Raw genomic sequence first — 23,332 nt, 5'->3', positions numbered from 1 at the left:
GGGGCCCCACTTTCCACATGAGGGAACAATTGAGGCTGGCAAGGAAAGGCATCTGTTGGCCCAGGGTGACCAAGCTAGGGAGCAGTCCAGTCCCTTAGCTGGCAGCATGACAACCCCTGCCTCAAACTTGTAACACCTCTCCACCTCCCTCCCCACTGCCACCTCTCCACCCCTCACCCCTGTCCCCAGAAGCTCTGGAGAGCCAGGAGCAACCATAATCAATGGCAGTTAGAGTTTTTTTACTGAGCATGTACCACACGCCAGGCAGGGTGGCAAGCACCCTGGGTGCATTGTTTTATGTCCCTAGCACACCAGCCCTGGGAGACGTGCACTTGTTAAGGGGCTGAATGCACAGGGAGGTTAAGTAACCTGCCCAAGCCCACACAGTAGTGAGCTGCTGGAATTTGAACCCTCCCAGTCTGGTGGCAGCCTCCACATCTCAAACACTAGGCTCTACTGCCTGTTAGAAGAGAGGATTTCTTTGGGATTGTTCTTGCTTTACCTTAAAATTATTACCTTAGGGCAGCCCGGGTAGCTCAGCGGTTTAGCGCCGCCTTCAGCCCAGGGCCTAATCCTGGAGACCCGGGATCAAGGCCCACGTCAGGTTCCCTGCATGGAGCCTGCTTCTCCCTCTGCCTGTGTGTCTCTCTCTCTCTCACATGAATAAATAAATAACATCTCTCTCTCTCTCACATGAATAAATAAATAACATCTTTAAAAAATTATTACCTTAAAGCTTCAATTAATTAATAAGAACAACAATACTACACTCCTTATTAGAGTGTAGAGGTAGCTACTACTCACTCATTGCCTACTACCCTCTCCCTTCCCTATTCTGTTCCAGCCACACTGGCAGCTCTGCTGTTCCTAGATCTCATCAGTACGCTGCCACCTCAGGACCTTTGCACTGGCTGTTGCCTCTCCCTGCAGCTCTACTTGGACCATCTGCCCAACTTCTGCCCTCACCACACTTAGCCTCTGCTCAAATGCCACCTGATCAGGGAAGCCCTGTAGCATCACCTCACCTAAAACCAACCTTCACTCACTTAATACCTTTCTACTTCCGACATCCTGGTTTGTCATTCTCTGTGAAGTTACTTATCACTGCCTGAGCCAGAGATTAAATAACATATGTTTACTCTTCATTGTCAAGGGCAGGGACTTTGCTTTGTTTCCTGCTGTGTCCCCAGCTCCTCCTGAACCGGTGCCTGGTACAAAGTAGGTTCTTGGTAAAGGCTGAAGGAATTTGTTGAGCCCTCCTAGTAGGCCAGCAACTGTTTCAGGCATTTTTCACCTGCATTAATTTGCTCTAATTGGTCAGAAGCATGAAGAGATGAAGAGACTGGAGGATATTGTCTTTTACATTTTATTTTAATTTTTTTTTTTTATTTTAGGAAGATGAGAGAGAATGCATGTGAGTAGGAGCCAGGGGTGAGGAGGCAGAGGGAGGAGAGGGAAAGAGAATCTTAAGCAGGCTCCATGCTTCATGCAGAACAGGATGCAGAGCTCCATCTCACCACCCTGAGACCATGACCTGAGGGGAAATCAAGGCAGCCGCTTAACCAACTGAGCCACCCAGGCAACCCTATGTTTTATTTCACTTTAAAATATATATATTTATTTATTCATGAAAGACACAGAGAGAGAGAGAGGCAGAGACACAGGCAGAGGGAGAAGCAGGCTCCATGCAGAGAGCCTGATGTGGGACTCGATTCCGGGACCCTGGGATCATGACCTGAGCTGAAGGCAGATGCTCAACCACTGACTGAGCCACCCAGGCATCCTTTATTTCACTTTTTAAAGAACTTAATGAGGACCTTTACAAACACACAGAAGAAAAGACAATGGCATGTAAGTTACCCTGATAGAACTGATTTTGCCTTCCTTTTTTTTTCTGAAGCATTTTAAAGTAAATGCAGACATCAGTGACATTCACCTCCAGATATTTCAGTGAATGTCTGTAAAGACTAAAAACAATTTCCCACATAACTACAAAACCATTTTCATACCAGCAATATCTACTTCTTGACTGAAGTGTTTTAAGTCAAATTAGAGACATTATTTCACCCCCAAATATTACAGTGTGTATCTCTAATGATAAAGACATTTCCCCCATGTAACCACAACACCATTACCCTTCCTGACAAAACTAACAAAAATCCTAACAATAACTAATGATCAGCCACAAATGTCCCATCAGGACAAGTTTTTTATTTTATTTTATTTTATTTAGATTCAATTAACATATAGTGTATTATTAGCTTCAGAGGTAGAGTTCAGTGATCCATCAGTTGTATATAACACCCAGTACTCTAATATTCCCGCACCCACCTCCCCTCCAACAACCCTGTTTGTTTCCTAGAGTTAAGAGTCTCTTATGGTTTGTGTCGCTCTCTGATTCCACCAGGACAAGTTTTAGTCCCGTGCTGAGGTCCCGTAGCAGGAGGAAGAAGAAACGGAATTTGCACCTTGGCAGCCTGGAGACAGCTGTGACCATGGCCACATGAGTCACAGCAGAGCCAGCCCCCTACTCCTGGCCGGCCGCGCCCTGGCAAAGGAAGTGTTTGAAGAGGAGGGGTGAGTGGGGGAGGAGGGGGAAGCACCCACGCATCTGGGGCTGACTCGCTCTTTCGTAAAATCTCTGGGAGGAGCCCCGGGGCCACAAAACTGTGTCCTTCCCTGGGCCAGACCGAGCGGTGCAGGGAGCCACAGACAGGAGCTGCTTCCAGACATGGGTCATCCGCTGCTGCTGCCGCTGCTGGGGCTGTTGCTTCAGACCTGCGTTCCAGGTAGGGCCTGGGTGCCCAAACGCCTGCGCTGGGAACTGGGACGCAGGAGAGGGGGGACGAGCGGGAGGGGGGTGCCCAGAGTTTGATGAGTTGGAAGAGGGCTCAGTCCCCAGCCCTCCCACTCGCAAAATAATCCTCCTGCCATCTGCAGCCGCACACAGCAGTATACCTGGCAAACAGTAGGTGCTCAGAAAATAGGAGCGGACCTAGGGCGGTTAATAGCGGCCACCGCGGAGTGAGCGCGCCCCTTATTCCGTGCGCCCCTCTAAGCTCCTTCCGTGCAATTTCAAACCCGACGGCCCGAACTATTTTAACCCTGTGGAGAGGTGACCTACGTCCACCCTGAGTGAGTGCGAGCCTGGCCCCGCAGGGGCGTCCACGGCTCTCCCCGCTCTGCCGGCGCCCTCCCCGCACCACCCGGTCCCCGCACCGACCCAGCCCCTGGAGAGACCCCGAGGACCGAGCCGGAAGTCGCAGAGACGGGGGCTGGGGATCCAGGGCTCGCCCCTGGAGGACCCTTCCCTTTCGCCCTCCCCTAGCTACCCTCCCAACTCCTTTCTCGGAAAATGTACGGGAGAGGGTTGAAAAGCGAGAAGAAACTGAGAAGGAACTGAGTCAGGGCCGGGCGAGAGAGAGCCGGGGCTTGCGGGGCGGCTCAACAGTGAATAACCCGGAAAGCTCTCCGGACCTTTCGCGGCCAAGAATGAGTAATGACTCTGGAAGGCTGCGAGTGTGGAGTGGGGCAACGGATCGCAGCAGGGGAGGCCTGGCGTGCGGGCAAAGGCGCCCGGGGCGGCGCTAGGGCGCCAAGAAAGAACTACGGGGGGCGCTACTGGGCGGGGCTGGAAGCTCGGGAAGAGCCAGTGGGCGGGGCGAGGACCTGGGGAGGGGCTGGGCGAGGACCTCGGGGGCGGGGCTGGGGGCGGGGAGAGAACCTCGGGAAGGGCCAGTGGGCGGGGCGAGGACCTGGGGAGGGGCGGGGCGAGGACCTCGGGGGCGGGGCTGGGGGCGGGGCTGGAAGCTCGGGAAGAGCCAGTGGGCGGGGCGAGGACCTGGGGAGGGGCGGGGCGAGGACCTCGGGGGCGGGGTTGGGGGCGGGGAGAGAACCTCGGGAAGAGCCAGTGGGCGGGGCGAGGACCTGGGGAGGGGCTGGGGGTGGGGCGATGACCTCGGGGCGGGGCTGGGGGCGGGCAGAGGACCTCGGGGGCGGGGCTGGGGGCGGGCAGAGGACCTCGCGGGCGGGGCTGGGGGCGGGCAGAGGACCTGGGGAGCGGCTGGGGGCAGGGAGAGGACTTCGGGGGCGGGGAGAGGCCCTCGGGGGAGGAGCTGTGGAGGCGGGGAGACAACCTCAGGAAGAGCTAGTGGGTGGGGGGAGAATCTGGGGGAGGAGCTGGGGAGTAGAGAACTTTGAGGAGGCTACAGTTGGGGCTAGAACCTCTCTAGTGCAGCACCTGGGTGGTCAGTGGTTGAGCGCCGGCCTTTGGCTCAGGTCGTGATCCTCGGGATCCTGGGATGGAGTACTGTATGGGGCTCCCTCCAGGAAACCTGCTTCTCCCTCTGCCTATGTCTCTGGCTCTCTGTGTCTCTCATGAATAAATAAATAAAATCTTTAAAAAGCAAACAAACAAACAAAAAAGATCCTCCCCAGGGCTGATGGGCGGAGTTAGAACTTTGGCCTGGACTGATGAGCGGGGAGAGAACGATGGGGAGAGGCTGTGGAAAGGGGGCATTAATGGGGTGACAGTCAGTGAGGGGCACTGGGAACTGGAATAGACTGTAAAGATCAGTTGCAGTTGAGTGAGAGCAGAACACCCTTAGGAGACTTTGTGAAGCAGAATAGACCGTAGGCCAGTGGGGTGGGGGAAAGGATCTAAACTGGAGCTGGGCTATAACGTCCCAATCCACAAAGAGGGTGGGATTGGATTCAGGGTAGGCCGCGCGCTGATACAGAATTCAAGGGAAAATGAGCCAGGACAGAACTTTAGGGAAGGATTATGAGAGGGTATAGAGCTTTATGGTAGGGGGTGTAGATAAAACGTTGGGCTAGAGATAGACCGGAAGTACTGCTGACCCGAACCCAGTGTTGGAACTGGGGGGCGGGAAGAATGTGGAGCGCGAACCTGAGCACCCAAGGCCTGGATACTTGGTCCTAGTGTTGGGGCATGAAGGGGGCAGGGGGAGATCGCGGCATGGAGCTGTAACAATCTCTCCTCTCTTTCCTCTTCCCCACCCAGTCTCCTGGAGCCTGCAGTGCATGCTGTGTGGGAATACTGGGAAGTGCCAGGTGGAAGAGTGTACCCCTGGCCAGGACCTCTGCAGGACCACGATCATGCGCATATGGGAAGGTGGGCTCCCCCTCTACAGAGCAACAGGGAACTCAAGTGACCAAGAAACCTTATTTCACCAGTAATCAGAGAAATGCAGACAAAAAAGACAAGGAGATCCAATTTCATACCTACCAGTTTGACAAGCATTTAAAACTCTGACAGTGCTGGGATGGATGAGGTTGTGGAGCTGCAGACCCTGCTAATGGGGACAAATTGGTGCATCCACTGCACAGAGCAATTTGGCAATATCTAGTGCAGATGAAGATTAGCATACCCTAGAGACAGCAGTTTAATTTCCTAGGAGTATAGAAACCCCGAAGAACCTCAGACATACATGCCCAGGGACACATGTATAAGAATATTCTTAGCAATCATGTTTGTGGTATGGATTAGTCATCAGCAGAGGAAAAACATTATGGTATAATCACACAGTGGAATGCTCCACAGCAATTTAAATGAAGGAACTTGAGCTGTAGATATTAAAGTGGATACATCTCAAAAACATCAGGTTAAGAGAAAAAAAAAATAACATGTTGCAGGATATGGTACCTTTTCATATAAATAGTATATAACAATATACAATAAATAATTAATAGTATATTATAAATAATAGTATACATTGTTATGCATATCTAGTGTGGAAATTACCTACACCAGTGCTTGCTTCTGGACAGGGCATAAGGGGAATGGGATTTAGGGAGATGAACATAAGACTTTAACTGTATCTTTCAAATTTAAGCTGGGAGAGAGGGGTAGATGGATCCAGTCGGCCTCAGTGATAGTGTGGCCACTAAAAGATGGTAGGCCCCCTGTGATGGGAGGATGAGGAGGGAAGACAGTTGGATCCAAGAGCAGAGGCCTGGCAAGGATCAGCCCCAGAAGTGGGTGACCTTATGGTCAGGAGTGTCAGAGGCTGGTTGGGCCTGGGGGAGCCTTTGGGATGACAAAGACACATTCCTCACAGATGGTGATGAGCTGGAGGTGGTGGAGAGAGGCTGTACCCACCCAGAGAAGAGCAACAGGACCATGAGCTATCGGACAGGCATGAAGATCATCACTCTTACGGAAGCCGTATGTGGGACCAACTTGTGCAACCAACCCACCTCTGGTGAGTTGGGCAGCCCTCACCATCCCCAACCCCGTACTCATCATCCTCCTGACTGTCTCCCCACCAGCCCCAACTCTCAAATGTCAGTTTAACAAAAAGACTTAGAAAAGCTCAAATTCTCCAGTTTCCACAGGAGAGGGTGGGAAGCATGGATGCATGTTGCTTGGTCATGCATTCGGATTCCTCTTTCTGAGCCTGGTAAGGAAGGAAATTGGTTAAGACCAAACCAGTCACAATGACGTCAGTAAACAGAGCACCTACGTTTGCACTATTTCTTGTTCATCCATCCTGACCTCAAACTTTCTCTGGCAGAGACTGAATCAGATGTTTATTATCAAGGAAATGACAAGAGAGAGGGCACAGCTTCATCTTTTTGTTAGATGTGCTTAAGGGAAGTACTGATAATCAAGTCTAAGTGATTCTCCTAATCATAGAAAATATTAAAAATATTTAACAATATCAGTCAATGCAGAAGATATTGACCAATCAGAAGAATCCCACAGCCCTCGCTGTAGCTGATGGATCTTGGAGGCATGGGGTTCTACAGAGAGAGTTGGGAGTGGTCAGGGGTCCAACAGCAAGCTTGAGAAAGCAACTGTCAGTTTGGTAATGTAGTAAGTGGTAAAGCAATATCAGCCCCCCCATTTCTTTTCTCTTTTTGAATATTTTATTTATTTATTCATGAGAGACACACAGAGAGAGGTAGAGACATAGGCAGAGGGAGAAGCAGACTTCCCACGGGGAGCCTGATGCAGAACTTGATCCCAGGACCCTGGGATCATGACCTGAGCCAAAGGCAGACACTCCACCACTGAGCGATCCAGGTGCCCCACAGCTCCCCCCCCCCACCGTTTCTAAGGCCATTTTACCCTGTTTGTGGTGACCAGAATAGTTAGTTAAACCACATCCTGTATTTATGTGAAACTGGGATACAGAAGTGACCAAGTTAGCTTTGGGCCTTACCATGGGCTTACAGTCCAGTAGGGTGGGAATAGGAGTGACAGACCCATCACCAGACATTGACTGCTCAGATTAGTCAGAACCAGGATGGGAAGCACAGGCAGAGGGATCAGAACCATGAGCTCTCTGGTCTTAGAGGGGTCAGAGCTGTAGTTGGGAAGTACAGTCCAGAATTTTCATGACTGAGATAAGGGAGACAGAGGCCAGAGTGATCAGGGCTGAGATGGATGAAGAGTAGGGGCTGTGGGACCCTAGGGGAGAAACTGTACTTGGGTCAAGGAAGTTTTCCTACAGGAAGCAATGACTAAGCTGCATCTTGAGGGATGAGTAGGAGTAAGACTGTTAAAAAGACAATGGAAAGAGTTTTTTAGGAAAATCAACAGACACAAGAGCCCAGAGGTAGATGAAAGTGATGTGGCTGGAGAAAGGGATAAAACAAGGCAACAGGAGCTGGTGAAATTGGCAGGGTCATAGTACACAGGGCCTTCTAGGCTGTGGTGAGGAATATAGACCATACAGGCAACAGTGGGAGGTCATAAAAGGATTTTTTGGTTGTTTGTTTTTTAGATTTATTTATTTATTTTAGAAAGAGAGAGCAAGAGAGCCCATAAGTATGAGAGTGGCGGGGAGGGGCAGAAGGAGAGAATCTCAAGCAGACACCCAGCTGGCTGAATGAAGAGGCCAACTCAGAGCTCAATATCATGACCCATGATATCATGACCTAAGCTGAAATCATGAGGTTGGACGCTTAACCAATTGAACCACCCAGGTGCCCCAAGGGTTTTGTGGGTTTTTTTTTTTCTTTTAAGATTCTTTTATTTATTTGAGAGAGAGAGCGAGAGAGAGAGAGCATGAGCAGGGGGAGGGGCAGAGGAAGAAGGAAAAAGAGAATCTCAAGCAGACTCCCCATTGAGTGCAGGGCAGGGGTGAAGGGGCTTGATCCTACAATAATGAGATCATGACTTGAGTGGATACCAAGAGTCTAACACACAACCGACTGAGTCATCCAGGTGCCTCGGCCATAAAAGGGTTTTAAGCAGAGAGTATCATGATCAGATTTGTATTCTTGAACAAATTATTCTGACCTCAGAGGAAAGCAATGATGGAGGAAAAGTAGATGAGGGCAGTCCAACTTGGAGGTGGGTAAGGCTGTCCAGATGAAGAAGAGCGTGAATGCATTAGAATGTCAACCCTGCACATGGAGAGAAATGAGTGGATTTCAAGAACTATTTAGCAGGTAGATGAGCAGGACTTGGTGGATTAGACATGGGGGTGGGTTTGCAATTCTGGTCATGATGGAGTCACATGTATCAAACTAATCTGCCAATGAAAGAAAAGCTAGACACATGATAAACAATTACTTGAGGTCAGTGGAGAGCAGCTGATGAAGAGAGGAACTTGCAGTGCTACAATCTTTGAAATAAAAGAAGTACAGAAACTGAGTTCCGTGGAAAGCTGGCTTAATCCTTGAGTGCACTTCCCAATTCACTACTGTGAAGGGGAAATAAAACCCAAATAAGAGAGATCATTGCTAGACTGAGAAGACAGGGGTTAGAGTCTAGGGTTGCCAGAGTGTCTGGAAAATGAAAGGTGGAATCCTGGAACAAATGGAACCACAGAAAAGGGAGTCCCCAAATCTGCAGATTTCCTGGCAAGCCATATATGCAGAGGGTGAGACTCCAAGAAACTCAGCAGAAAATAGTATCTGGGAAGCGACAGAATTGAACGAGGATTCCAGCAGGCATATGATGCTGGGGAAACCAAAGTTGCCAAGTTGGAGAGAGAGGCCTTGGTAACCATCCCAAGCTTTCCTCTGAGACCATACCCTAGGCATAAGGGCAAAACTAAAAGAGACCAGCCCTAAAAACACCTACACCTGATCTTCAGCGAGAAGAAAACCTGACGTTCTTGGGAAGAAAATAACATTATTTAGAGCCTTTACAAGTTTTCATTTGGATGCCTGGAATCTAATAAAAATTTACAAAGCATCCCAAAGAAAATTAAAAGGACCAATAAACTAGAAACCTAGAGAAAAATCCAATAGTAGAAACAGACTCATAATGATTCAGATAGTGGAGTTATTAAACAGGAAAATTTAAAATAGCCATGATCAATATAGTCCAAAAAAATAGAGGAAAGGACAAGTTTTAGCAGAAATGTGGGTCCCATTTTTTAAAAGAGTCAAACAGGAAACACAGAATACGGACTGATATTAAGAACTCAATAGATGGGGATCCCTGGGTGGCACAGCGGTTTGGTGCCTGCCTTTGGCCCAGGGCGTGATCCTGGAGACCCGGGATCGAATCCCACTTTGGGCTCCCAGAGCATGGAGCCTGCTTCTCCCTCTGCCTGTGTCTCTACCTCTCTCTCTCTCTCTTTCTCTCTATCATAAATAAATAAAAATTAAAAAAAAAAACTACATAGGCTTTAAAAAAAAAAAAAAGAACTCAATAGATGTACTTAATGAAGACCAGAAGCAATGAAGGAAAAGGATTAAAGAACTAGAAGACAGGTCAGTAGAAGTCTTCAGATTGATGCTTAGATGTGGAGGATGAAGGAACCTGCCAGGTTTCTGCTTTGGGAGACTGAATGGGACCACCTCAGAGATATGGGATTCAGGAGACAAGGACAAGTTTGGAGAAGATGGAGAAAATGGAAAGCTTCCTTGGGGGCATGTAGAGACTCCAGGTGTTTGAGAGATGGCCAGAGGGCCACCAAGAGGCAAATGAGTGTACAGGTGTGGAGCTCAGAGAGAAGTCCTGCCTGCAGTGAGTTCCCAGCAGACATGTGGAAATGAAGCCAGGTAAATGGATAACATCCCCATGGGAGAAAGTGTGCATCACGAGAAATGAAAAGGGCCTAAGACAAAATAATGAGGATCATCCACATTTAGAAGAGTGACATAAGAAGAAGAGTTCACAAGGCAACCCAAGGGTGGTATGATGGTAGTGATGGCAATTTGTGTTTTCATTTTCATGGAAACTCATGTGAGAAGACATGAGTTGTTGGCATTTTACTTATTTTCTTTAGGGTTGGGGAAGATTTGGCTTTGGATGTTGAATGATTCACCTAATTCCAGCAGCTGGCCTGCCAGTTGAGAGAGTAGCTGGGACTGCCCTCTCCCTTATGTAAGACTTGGCCCCAACTCAGCTGGATATATGGGGTCAGGAAGGAGGGCATGCCAGGCTTTGGAATGGTGTGAGCCAAGGCCTGGCCAGAGGAATGACTATAGTGTTTCCAGGGAAAAATAATTCATCCACTTGGCCTGGACCAGCAGGTGTGAGAGGTAGAGTTATCACAAACCAACCAAATGAGGCTTGGATCCCTGACATAATCAGGTAGTGTATTAATTATCTATCACCACATTATAGATTGTCCCAAAACTTAAAACAAAAATGAGCATGTATTATTTCACAAAGTTTCTGAAAGCTCAAGAATCTGGAAGTGGCTTAAGTAGGTGGTTCTAGATCTTTCATGAGGCTGCAGTCAAGAGGACAGCTGAACTACAGTCATTGGAAGGCTCCCGAGGGAGCTTTACTCACATGGATGGTCTGCTCTGTGGCTTGGACAAAGGCCTCAGCTCCTTGCCACGTAGACTTCACCACGGGGTGTTTAAGTGTCCTAACCACATGACAGCTGGATTCCCTCCAGACCAAGTAATCCAAGAGAGAGCCAGGAAGAAGTTTGACGCCTTTTATGATCTAGCACAGGAGTCATACGCGGTCATTTCCACAATATCCCATTAATGACACAGGTCAGCCCTATTCTTTGTGCATGCCTACCAGGGAGCATGCCTACCAGTGGGCCTTCTTGGAGATTGGCGACCACAGGGAGCAATAGCAGGGTTTTAAGCAATTATTCATTCATTCATTTAACAAATATTTACTGAGTGTCTTTTCTGGCCCTGGCACTGGCCCTGGCCCTGTGCTGGGTGGTGTTGGGACACGGTAATGATCAGGACAGCCCTGGTCCTACCCCCAGGGCTCAGAGTCCAGTCAGACAGGGATGACCCAAAGTGGGCATGGCTGGGATTGGGGAGCCCAGAGGGGCATCTGATCCAGCCTCGGAGGTCAGGGAGCACTTCTCAGAAGAGGTGAAATTTGAGATGATGCCTGAAGAATGAATGAGTAGGAGGAGACAGGGAAAGTAAGGGGCCAAGGAAGCGTGTTCCTGGCAAAGGCTGGATGCCAGTCAGCAAGTACATTCAGAGAATGTGGGCGGTCATGGGGAGTAGAATCTGAAGGGTTAGTGGAGGGAGATGGGCAGGAGAGGTAGCCCGGGCCCAGATGTCGATTGGCCTTGAATGCCACACTGAGTAGCTTGGATTTTATTCGAGGGCACTGGGGAGCCATGGAGGGGTTTTTTTTTTATTATTTTTATTTACTTATGATAGTCACAGAGAGAGAGAGAGAGGCAGAGACACAGGCAGAGGGAGAAGCAGGCTCCATGCACCGGGAGCCCGACGTGGGACTCGATCCCGGGTCTCCAGGATCGCGCCCTGGGCCAAAGGCAGGCGCCAAACCACTGCGCCACCCAGGGATCCCCATGGAGGGGTTTTGAACAGAGCAGAGGCAGGATTAGATTTGAGTATTAGAAACATCCTTCTAGGGTCATGTGGGGATGCAGTGGGTGGGGTCAGGGGCAAGGATGAAAAGCAGGAGGCCAGGAAGGAAGCTGGTGTTGAAGGAATTCTGACCTGGTCTTGGGGATGGAGGGGATGAATGCTAGAAAGATACAGGAGGTGGGATGGGCAAGGCTTTGATGATTGACTGCAAGGTGAGATTAGGAGGAATTGATGCTAAGGTGAGCCTTCAAGGGGGCTAGATTTCCCGAACTCTCTCATGGAGTCTCACCATCCCGCCTCTCCCCGAACAGGTCGGGTTTCCACCTTTCCCCGAACCCGAAGCCGTTACCTCGAATGTGTTTCCTGCGGCTCCTCAGATCTGAGCTGTGAGAGGGGCTGGGACCAGAGCCTGCAATGCCGCAGCCCTACAGAACAGTGTGTGGAAGTGGTGACCCACAGGGGCCTGGAAGGTGAGCTCTTCCTGCCAGCAGCTCCTCCTCCCTGCTTTGTTCCACCCCAAAGCCACCCTTAACGATGACCCCAGAATAACAAGTATTTAAGCAAGGTAGAAAGTTAGTTCTGTCACACACAAAAAAGTCCCATGATAAAAAGTCCTGAGCCACAGGACAGTTCTACTGTCACCAGGAACCCAGATACCTTCATGTTGCTTGTATATTGGCTTCCATTCTCAAGATTGCCTCATTGTCCAAGATGGCCACCAGAGCTCCAGGCCTCATGTCCAAGTTCCAGGAAGGAGAAAGAGGAAGAGGGACAAAAAGTAGACACCCCTCCTTTTGTGAGGGTTCTCCTTTCTGGAAGTCTCATGAAGTCTTCTATTTATATCATATTGGCCAGGACTTAGCTACATGATTATACCTGTGGAGGCTGGAAAATGTGTTTTTTGGCTCGATATATGGCTGCCCCCAAATAAAACAAGGCTCCTATAGTGAACAGTGAGGCAGGAAATGGACAGATGACTGGTGCGGTGGTGGACAAAGCCAGTCTCAGCCCCTGAACAATCTGACCTCCCTCTCTCCTCTGCCCCCGACAGACAGTCCAAGGGATGAGCACCACACCCGCGGCTGTGGCAACCTCCCGGGCTGCCCAGGCCCCACCGGCTTCCACAACAACCACACCTTCCACTTCCTGCGGTGCTGCAACACCACCAAATGCAATGCGGGCCCAGGTGAGGGGCGGGGGACCACACGGAGTGAGGTCTGGGGTCGGGACAGAGGTGTACCCGGGCTACTGCCACTCACTCACTCACAGGCCACCCCTTCCTCTCTAGGTCTCTCTCTCTTCTGAAAGCCCCTCCTCAAAGAAGGCTTGTGTGGGAATTCAATGAGGCCACCAAACCTTTGCCAAGAACTTTATACTTCCTTGAATTTTTCCACTGCTCAGTGCCCTGGTCCATGCCACCAGGGGCTCTTGCCTAGATTGTTGCAATAACCTTCTCGCTGGTCCCTCTGCTTCCACTCTTGCCTCCTACAAGCCAATGCTCAACAGAGCAGCAAGAGTGATTTTCAAAAATATTTTATGTATTTATTCAGACACAGAGAGAAAGGCAGAGACACAGGCAGAGGGAGAAGCAGGCTCCTGATGAGGAGCCTGTTGCGGGTCTCAATCCCAGGACCCCGGGATCTCGACCTGAGCCAAAGGCAGAATCTCAACCACTGAGCCACCCAGGCGTGCCCTGCAAGGGTGATTTCTTAAAAATGTCAACCAGAGGGCAGCCCAGGTGGCTCAGCGGTTTAGCGCCACCTTCAGCTCAGGGCCTGATCCTGGAGACCCGGGATCGAGTCCCACGTTGGGCTCCCTGGATGGAGCCTGCTTCTCCCTCTGCCTGTGTCTCTGCCTCTCTCTCTCTCTCTCTCTCTCTCTCTCTCTCTCTCATAAGTAGATAAATAAAAATGTTTAAAAAAAATGTCAGCCAGAGCATGTCACTCTCCATCCTCAAGCACTGCAGCCACTTCTTGCTCTCAAAATAAAATCCAAAGACCCTCCTGTGCTCTGTAATCCGGCACCCGTCTGCCTGACGATCTACACTGAGTTTCTGCAACTGCCAAACTCCATCCTGCCTCGTGGCCTTTGCACACGAGGTACCCTCCACCGGGAACACGACTCCCCCACGAGTTTACCTGGCTGGCTTCTTCTCATTTGTTAGGTCTTGGATTTAAATTTCGTCCTCAGGGAAACACTCCCTGTCCCTCCCCTCCACTATAATCTCGCTCCTTCGTGATATTCTGCCTCTGTAAACCAGTACCGTCCAACAGAACTTTCCACGGCGATAGAAATGTTCTACATCTGTACTGTCCAATATGGTAGCCACCAACTCGTATGGCCATTGAGCACTTGCAATGGGAACTGAATTTTGAATTTTAGTTAATGTGAATTCATTTCAGCGTAAATGTAAACAAGCGCACGTGGCTAGTGGCCACCATATTGGACAATGTCGCTCTAAGTGGTCAGTGCTGTAGGGCAGGGACTGTTTCGTCCTCCACAGCTGCTCGCCTGGTCAGATAGGGCCTGAGGAGGAGCCGGCAGGTGGGATTTCTCTCACAGGTTCTAGAAAGAACCCCCCAGAAGACAGTGCCATTCCAAGGCCTGACCACAAGGTGGCTCCATGACATCTCAAGCTGCGAGCTGACAGTTCTAGGGGAGGGTAACAGAAGGAAGGACACCCCTCCACCCCTCCGCTGCCCACACCCCCAGACTAATTTCCTTGGTTTCTGTGTCGCTTGTCTCCTTCCAAGTCCTGGAGCTTCAAAACCTGCCTCTGAACGGCCTCCAGTGTTACGGCTGTGAGGGGAACAGCACCCATGGTTGTTCCTCCGAAGAGACTTCCTTGATTGCCTGCCGAGGCCCCATGAATCAATGTCTGGACGCCACGGGCACTAATGGTGAGCCCTTCTAGAAGGCTGGGAGAGGATGCTTGTGGGCAGGGGTTGTCGGCTAGAGGTTGACTTTGCTGAGGTGGGTCTTCCTGTGGGAAAGAGAGGCCTTCCTTCACGGGGGTGCAAAGTGTCATCAGGAATTAGGACTTCATTAAGAAGGGGGTGTTTGGGGCGCCTGGGTGGCTCAGTGGTTGAGCATCTGCCTTTGGCTCAGGTCGTGATCCCAGAGTCCTGGGATGAGTCCCACATCGGGCTCCCCACAGGGAGCCTGCTTCTCCCTCTGCCTATGTGTCTGCCTCTCTCACGAGTAAACAAAGTCTTAAAAAAGAAGAAGAAGAAGAAGAAGAAGAAGAAGAAGAAGAAGAAGAAGAAGCAGGTGTTTCAGCAACAGAAATGTGGACTTCTCTGGGCATGGGACTTCCCACAAGCAATGGGACTTCACAGACATCCGGGCTTCCATCCTGGGCCATCCCAGGCATGTCTCCCCACTCCAGTGATTGTCACACCTTTTCATCTCAAAACTCTTTTGTGCTTTTAAAAATTATTACTTATGTCAGTTATATCTATAGATATTTACTGCATCAGGAGTTAAAACTGAGGTATCTTAAGAGATGTTTTTTTATTAATTATTAATTTATTATTTTTTATTTTTAGAGAGAGAGAGAGAACCTGTGAGTAGGGGAGGGAGAGAGGGCAGAAGGAGAGGAAGAGAGAATTTTAAGCAGGCTTCATACCCAGTGTGGAGCCGGACACGGAGCTTGATCTCATGACCTGAGCTAAAACCAAGAGTTGGACACTTAACCTACTGACCCACCCAGGCATCCCTATTAATTTATTTTAAATATAAAATATAAAATAAAACCCCACTCCATGTGGGTTTTCCAGTGGGTTATAGAAAAGATAAATATAATAAAATATAAATATAAAATAAAACCTCATTCCATGTGAACATATTTTTTACTAGAAAAAAAATAAGTCTCCAAAATGGAAACATTTAACAAGAAGACCAGCATTGTTCTACTATTTTGCAAATCTCTTTAATGTCCGGCTCAATAGAAGACAGCTGAATCCTCATATCGGGCTCTGCATTCAGTCAGCTGGAGGTCACATGTCCCAGGGTTTCTGGAAAACCCACTGTGCACTTACAAGAGTGGAAAAGTCAAATGATGCTTTAGCATTATTATGAGAGTAGTTTTGACTTATTGGTTCCCCCCAAAAGGGTCTGAGGGACCACACTTGAAACTGTCGCTTTCTTCGGGTGGCATCCACCACAAGGTGGCATGTCACCCAGTGAGCACTGCAGGCCCAGCCCCAGGAGCTGGGAGTCTCACGCAGTCTTCTCTCTCCTCAGGGCTGGGCAACCCGAGCTACACAGTTCGAGGCTGTGCGACCCCCTCATGGTGCCAGAGTCTCCACGTGGCTGAAGCCTTCAGCATGACCCATCTCAATGTCTCATGCTGTACTGGGAACAGCTGTAACCACCCGATCCTGGATCACCAGCCTCGCATAGGCGGTGCCCCCCGGCCTGGTCCTGCCCACCTCAGCCTCACCGTCACCTTGCTGCTAACTGCCAGACTATGGGGAGGCACTCTTCTCTGGACCTGAATCCCCACTCCCCCTACCCTGGCTGGATCCAGGGAGGTCAGCTGCCCTCAGCTCCCAGCCCTGCAGACTTGCTGTGTGACCTCAGGCCAGTGTGCCACCCTCTCTGGGTCTGTTTTCCCAGCCGTTAAGACACCTGTCTCACAGAGTTGCAGAACCAGGAGAGAAAAGCTGAAGAAAGACCGCAGGCCAGCAAGAGAGGTTTATTATGTTAGCAGTGTTGCACCGTTGTTGTTATTATTAATTAATATTTGTTTTATTTAATATTTTATACTTAAATAAAGATTTTTATACCAATGAACAAGGCCCGATCTTCCCTCCTCCCTAGCATCAATCTTTGCAAGGATTAATGGGGGGGTACCTTTCATCCAGTTCCTGGGATTAGGGTTCACATTGTAGAACCCAAGCAGTTGGCCCCCAGCCTTGGGAGCAGTTCTAGGTGGGCCTCCACCTAAGCCACCTCCACATTGCCCTCCTATTTCTGGGCTCCAGTTCACTTACCCAAGCACTAACTTTCCAGTCTCTTCTCCCCAGCTCCAAAGGTCAAGACTACTTTGTTGTTCTAAGGAGAGGCATCTGCATTTCCTGGGGGGTCTCTGAGACCTGAGATAAATGAGAGGGATAATCTGATGGCCAGAATTCCCTGGAGGCCCTGCAGTAAGGAAGAAGGAAGGACAGGACTACATTTTCCCTGGTGCCCTGGTGGCAAGAGATAAAGGCTAGGCTATTTTTCCTAGGATGCCATCAGACTAAGAAAAAACCAGAACTATCATTTCAATGGCACTCATGGGGCACAGTATTGAGGACTTCATGTTTCCTCTGATTCGCTGAGACAAGCCCATAGAGACAATATTACATTTCCCAGGACCCTATGGTTAATGAAGAAAAGGATAAGGCATCTTCCGTGGTATATCGGGGCAGGTAAAGGACAGGGGTTTCTTTTTAGGACCTCCTCAAATCACATATCATCCATGGTCATTGGGGTGGCTTAAAGAGGTGAGCCTAGCATCTCCACCTCTTGAACACGAGTGGCTCTGTGACTGCTTTGATCAATAGAATGTGGTGGAAATCAAGCTGTGCCATGTTCTAGGTCCAGGCTTTGGGAAACCGGCCCTGGGAAAACCAGCTGCCATGTAAAACTCCTCCTGCACTGAGACTGCCATGCTCTGGGGACACCCACGCTCCTGATGCATGGATGCCATATGTGGAGGGAGCCCCAGATGTTCCAGCCATCTCAGCCGAGACACCAGACCAGTGGGCCAAGGAGAGACCCCAGACATCCCAACCTCAGCAGGTGTAATGTGCAGGAGAATCAGGAAGCCCAGCTGTCTTTGTTTCCTGGGACTGCTGCAATAACTACAAAATTTCAAACTAGGTGGCTTCTGGCAACAGGAATGTATTCTCTCAGAGTTCTGGATGCTAGAAGTCTGAAATCAAGGTGTTGGCAGTGCCATGCTCTTTCTAAATTCTCTAGGGAAGAATCTTTCCTGGCCTCGTCCTAGCTTCTGGGGGCTGCTGACAATTCTTGATGTTCCTGGGCTTGCAGTCATGCTACTCCAATCTCTCCTTCCCTCATCACATGGCCTTCTTCTCAGTGAATGTGGCTGTGTGGCTCCAAATCTTTCTCTCTCCTAATAAGGATACCAATCATTGGATTGAGAGCCCCCCCCCCCTCCAATCCAATGTGACCTCATCTTAATCCCACCTGCAAAGACTTAATTTCCAATAAGGTCACATTCATAGGTCCTAAGGGTTAGAATTTCAATGTATTGGGCAAGGTGAGGGGACACAGTTCAATCCACAACACGGGCCAGCAGCCAGAACTAAGGTTTCAGATATATGGCCCCAAGTAAACCATCCCACTCACCTCCAGCTGTTCCAGCCAGCCCATTTGGGCCCCAGTCCATTGTAGAGCAGATATGCACTGATCCTGCTGTGCCTTGCTCAAATCCCTGACCCATAGAGTCCTAAAAAAGGTTACGGTTTCACACCACTGAGTTTGGGGGCATTTTGTTATGCGGCAATGGTTAGCGGGAGTAGCCATTCGTTTGGTATTTAGCTAACTCTCCCCACTATAATCTCCATAAAGGGCAAGACCTTTATTTGCTTACTACTACTGTATTCGCAGTACCTAAATGAATAATGCCTGGAACATGGCAGGTAATTAAGAAAGGAAGAAGGAAGGAAAGAAGGAATGAAGGAAGGGAGGGAGGGAGGGAAGGAAGGAGCACATCTTCTATGGTATCTTACAACAAAAACCAGGCAAGGGCTGTATTTCTCATGATGCCCTACAGCAGAGATGAGGCCAAGAGAACATTTTCTGAGCAGCTCTACAATTAAAATTGAGGGCAGTTTCACCTTTCCTATGATTCCCTCCCACAGGGGTTGGAGGCTAGGATCACAGACATCCACCACGATGCCCTCCAGCAGAGACTGGAGGCTAGGAATACATTTCCCATGATGCCTTACACCAAGAATGGACTGCATCTCCCATGAGACCCTGTGGCAGAGATTGGGCACTAGGATTACACCTCCCAGCATGCCCTCCGGTAAGGATCAGAGGTTTGAAATACATGCCCCTCGATGTCTCACAGCAGCTATCGAGGCTCAGGATACTTTTCTCACAATGTTCTACTCCAGAGCTTGTGATCAGGACCTCATCATTAACGGTTCCCAAGATTTTGTTCAGGGATTTCGGTTGCAAGAAATAAAATCCGTTTAAGCTGACTTAAGCAAAACGACAACGTTATTGGAAGTTTAGAATCCAAGCAAGAGCTAGTTCTCTGGGCCTCACCAGGGACAAGAAACAGAATTGAAAAGCTGTGTGAAATCAAGGTTGTCTCCCTTTTTCAGAATCTCTCTGTGTCTCTGTCTCTCTCTAAATGTGTAGCTTCCCTTGTGGGCTTCTACTTTATTTTTCTGTCTCTCCGCAGACCCCCTTCTGCTTCACCCAGAGTAGCCAAATATGCCCTTGAAATGTCAAGTACCAAGAACCCCTAGTGTCCCAGCTCTAAAATTGTAGCTAGCAGACAGACTCCGATGGGGTCTAGTTTGGGTCAGGCCTCTGCCTCTGACCCCCTCTGCTACAGCCAGGGAGGTTCACATCTAAGTCAGGAAGCTGGTACAGTTGTTCAGGTTGTGAACAAGCATCCACTGCTCTTGCAGTTTTCATGGTATACAGCCCACTCAGCCGGAGCTGGGAAAGCAGCCTCTGTGTGAGAGATCTTACCACAGGATGGGGGACCAACTAAAAAAGTTAACATCACTTGGATGCTTTAATCTGCAAGCAGGGCTGCCTCCACATATTCTATATGAATCAGAGGCAATACGGAGACCAAGAATGTATGTAACAGGACACCCGACTCAAAATGGTTGAAACAAAGGAGAAATTGATTATCCTACATGATAAGAGATCATGAGTCAGGGCAGTTCCTGAGTTGACTAATTCAATGTCTTCCGCTAAGTACTAAAAGATCCATTCAGGCTTGTCCACCTCATGGCCCCAAGATGGCCGCTGCAATTCCAGACATCACACCCACATTCAGAGGCAATAACAAAAGGCCATCTCTTCTTGGGCCTCTTTTTTTTAAAACAAAGAAAGATTAAGCCAACAATTCCAAGCTGACTTGCTCTCACATTTTATTTGCCTGACGTGTTTCATACACCTATGCCTACAACAATCACTGGAGGGGGGCATAGAACCACAATATTGAGCACATATATTCAGACCCCACTGCTGAGGCTTCCCTCACATCATCTGGCTACTAAAGAAAGGTAGATACCTGAACAAAATCAAGATTCTGTTAAAAAGGAAAAAGGTGGGGTGGTGGGGGGAGGTGCCTTGGTGGTGCAGTTGGGTAAATGTCTTACTTTTTTTTTTTAAGATTTTATTTATTTATTCATGAGAGACACAGAGAGAGGCAGAGACACAGGCAGAGGGAGGAGAAGCAGGCTCCATGCAGGAGTCCGATGTGGACTCGATCCCGAAACTCCAGATCGTGTCGTGAGTCGAAGGCAGATGTTTAACCACTGAGCCACCCAGGCATCCCAACGTCTGACTTCGTTTTGGCTCAGGGTTGTGAGATCGAGCCCTACATTGGGCTAGCACTCAGCGTGGAGTCTGCTTCAGATTCTCTCCCTGTCCCTCTGCCCCTCCTGGTTGCGCTCTCTCTCTCTAAAATAAACAAATCTAAAAAAAAAAAAAATGGGAGAGGGAATGTGTATTAGGGGAAAAAAATCCCCCCAGTCGTCCTTCCATAGATGGAAAAACCCAGTCCTTCCTACTGTGTCTGTCTCCTATGCATCTCCTTTAACCTCATGCCACACTCCCAACAGTTCTGGCCACCAAGCAATTTTCTGTGACATGGGCTGGGTGCCCTACAATTTAACTCAACTCTGACACGATCTACCTGGAGATGGTGTCAGATCCCATGTGTTAAGGGCTCAGCCCCACAAGCACAAATTTTCACCTGTGCTTCTGATCTACCAGTTAAAAAATTAGAGGTTCCCAGGACCCCCTCTTTGGATTGGATTAAGTTGCCAGAGAGGCTCACAGAACTCAGGGAAGTAGTTTACTTAGTTACCAGTTCATTATAAAAGAAATGTCAAAGGACACAGGTGAACATCCAGACGGAAATGAGGCAGAAGGCAGGGTGTACAGGAAGGGGTGCAGAGCTTCCCCAGGTGCACCACTTCCCCAGCACCTTCATGTGCTCACCAACCTAGAAGCCCCCCAAAGCTCATACATTTGCCACTTTATGGAGGCTTCATCTCATAGGCATGATCATTCTCTAACTCCATTTCCATCCTTCTCCCTTCATTCAAGAGAATGGGGGTCAGGGCTGAAAATTCCAAGCTTCTACTCATGGCTTGTTCTTTCCAGTGACCAGCTCTCATCCAGGAGCCATCCGGAAGCCCACCCAGAGTCACTAAATTAAAACAAGACATTCTGATTACTCAAGAAATTATAAGGATTTCAGGAGCTCCGTGTCAGGAACCAGGGGCACAGACCAAATATATATTTCTATTATCTCACAGAATGACGTTGAGTGAACAACTAACAATGTCTGCACTATCACAATACTTCAAAAATTGAAGAAGGGTCAACTCATGGTGTGCCCATCCCAGCCCCCCGCCCCAGCAGGCATAGCAGTGGGTTCCCCAATGTAATTTCTGTCTAAAAAAAAGCTGATTTCACCTCTGAACTGAGTGTGGGGGGAGACTGTAGTTCATGTCTAATTTAATTAGCATAATCTCATCACCTGGCCATTGATATTGGTTCAGTGATGGCAGGTGGCATCATCTGGGCCAGTGAAATCCAATGAAAGATTTTCTAGGAGCTTCTGGGGGAAGATATTTCCCCATCCTGCTGAAGGAGTTTCTTAAATCTTCTCCTCCCCTTTTTCTCTTCTGCCCTCTGTCTCTTTCATTCTGGCTCTAGCCACGTGTCTTGCCTTTTTCTCTCTCTACCCCTCTCCAGATGAGAAGGAAAAGGTGTGGCCATAGGCATACTCGCCAGCCATTTTGGAGGGCAGCCATTTACCCTTAGGACAGAGAGACAGCCCATGCTGACACTTTTTAAATATGTGACCAAATTCTCTTTCTCTTAAGCCATGTCGCTTGGATTTGCTGTCACTTGCATGAAAACTCTAGTGGATAAAGTACCCTGGTATAGGATGGGGACAGGACAACCACTCTCCTGGTGTCCGCAGAAGGGAGAAATGGTGGGTCCCAAAGAATACAGATGAGAGTCCAACCAGTATCTCCTGGGGTGCTCTTCAGCTGGAGCAGGAGACATTGGTTAAAGCTGTAGGCAAGGGGACATACAGGTTCCTGGGGGAAAGACAACTATTAGCTACCTACCCCCTAACCCAGATCTCTCTCTTCCACCTATCCTAAGACAGAGAATGTGAGGCCTCTTTCCCTAGTTTACAGAAAAGTAAACTGAGAATGGAAAAGGAAAGCAGTTGCTTGGATCTGTGGTCCTGAGGACACAGAGGTTGATGGGAGATTTGGTCCCCAGGACGGTGAGGATCCTAGAGGTCCTGAGGACTTGGGGTTGTTAGGAGTTTGGGTCTCAAAGACAGATAGGACACTAGGAGCTGGACACTGAGGACGACAGAAAGGGTATCTGGAGCTGAAGTCCCCTGGTGGGCCTGGGTATCAAATATTTTGGTAGTGACAGAGATAAAGAGCAAGAATTTTCATAGTTGGCATATCTCAGTTTACCTGATTGTCAAAAGGGCATGGGAGAGGTTGAGATTTTCTTCCTTCCGTGGTTTCTCACTCTTCCCGGGTCCTAAGAGTGATAAACTTGGACCAGGTCTACAAGGCCCCACGGAAGTGGGCTCAGGGAGACCCACTCCCCGGGAGGGAGAAGGAACCAGTCTGGAGGGGTGAGTCAGCAACAATGATGGGAGAGAAGTGGGAAGGGCACACGGAGAGTGGCGGACACCAAGAGATTGGGGCTGGAAGAGCAGGGAAGCTGAGCGGGGAAGCTGGTCGCTCGGGCCTGGGAGGCGTCGGCAGGAGCCTCTCCCTCTCTAGGTCTCCGGACTCTGGCTTCCTTCCAGTTGGTTCACTTGCAGGGGCCCCTTTCGGGAGACTGATGCATAATGTGGAAACACTGGTTCCCGGGTGTGGAAGGGTGGGACCCCAGCCCCGCCCAGCCCCGCCCCTCCCTGGGAGATCCTGGACCTGCCCAGACACCCCTCCGCTGCAGCCTTCCCGGAGCTGGAGAGGGCTCCGTTCACAGCCTGTCACGTGACACCTGCCCCTCCACTCACCTGTCCACGGAACACCTCTCACACTCACCTTGCCCACAAAACACTCCTCCTCCCTCAATGCTCACACCCTCACACAACACTACCCTGCGCACACACACACCCTCAGTTACCTTCCGCTCACCCCTACCGCCCCCACACCTGCACCTTCGCACACCCTTCCACCAACACCCTCACACTCACCTCTTCACCCACACCCGCAACCTCTGCCCTCACCCAGCACCCTCCCGCTCTCCCGCGCCCCCTGCACGCGCCCCCCGCCCGCATCCCCCCAGCTCTTGGGGGTCCCCCCTCCACCAGGACGCC

The 23,332-nt window shown here is 49.6% G+C and overlaps 1 protein-coding gene across 1 annotated transcript; it reads left to right on the top strand.

Moving 5' to 3' along the window:
• The first annotated feature begins 2,662 nt into the window (after positions 1-2,662).
• Positions 2,663-16,541, top strand: PLAUR (plasminogen activator, urokinase receptor). The gene is made up of 7 exons (XM_026014128.2): positions 2,663-2,789; positions 5,024-5,134; positions 6,081-6,224; positions 12,060-12,218; positions 12,800-12,934; positions 14,502-14,648; positions 15,994-16,541. The coding sequence occupies exons 1-7, from the start codon at positions 2,732-2,734 to the stop codon at positions 16,245-16,247; spliced, it is 1,008 nt and encodes a 335-aa protein (XP_025869913.1). The 5' UTR covers positions 2,663-2,731; the 3' UTR covers positions 16,248-16,541.
• Positions 16,542-23,332: the final 6,791 nt, after the last annotated feature.

Source organism: Vulpes vulpes, chromosome 1 (genome assembly GCF_048418805.1).
Source record: "Vulpes vulpes isolate BD-2025 chromosome 1, VulVul3, whole genome shotgun sequence".
Taxonomy (NCBI): domain Eukaryota; kingdom Metazoa; phylum Chordata; class Mammalia; order Carnivora; family Canidae; genus Vulpes; species Vulpes vulpes.
This window is presented reverse-complemented; position numbering and strand designations above follow the sequence as displayed.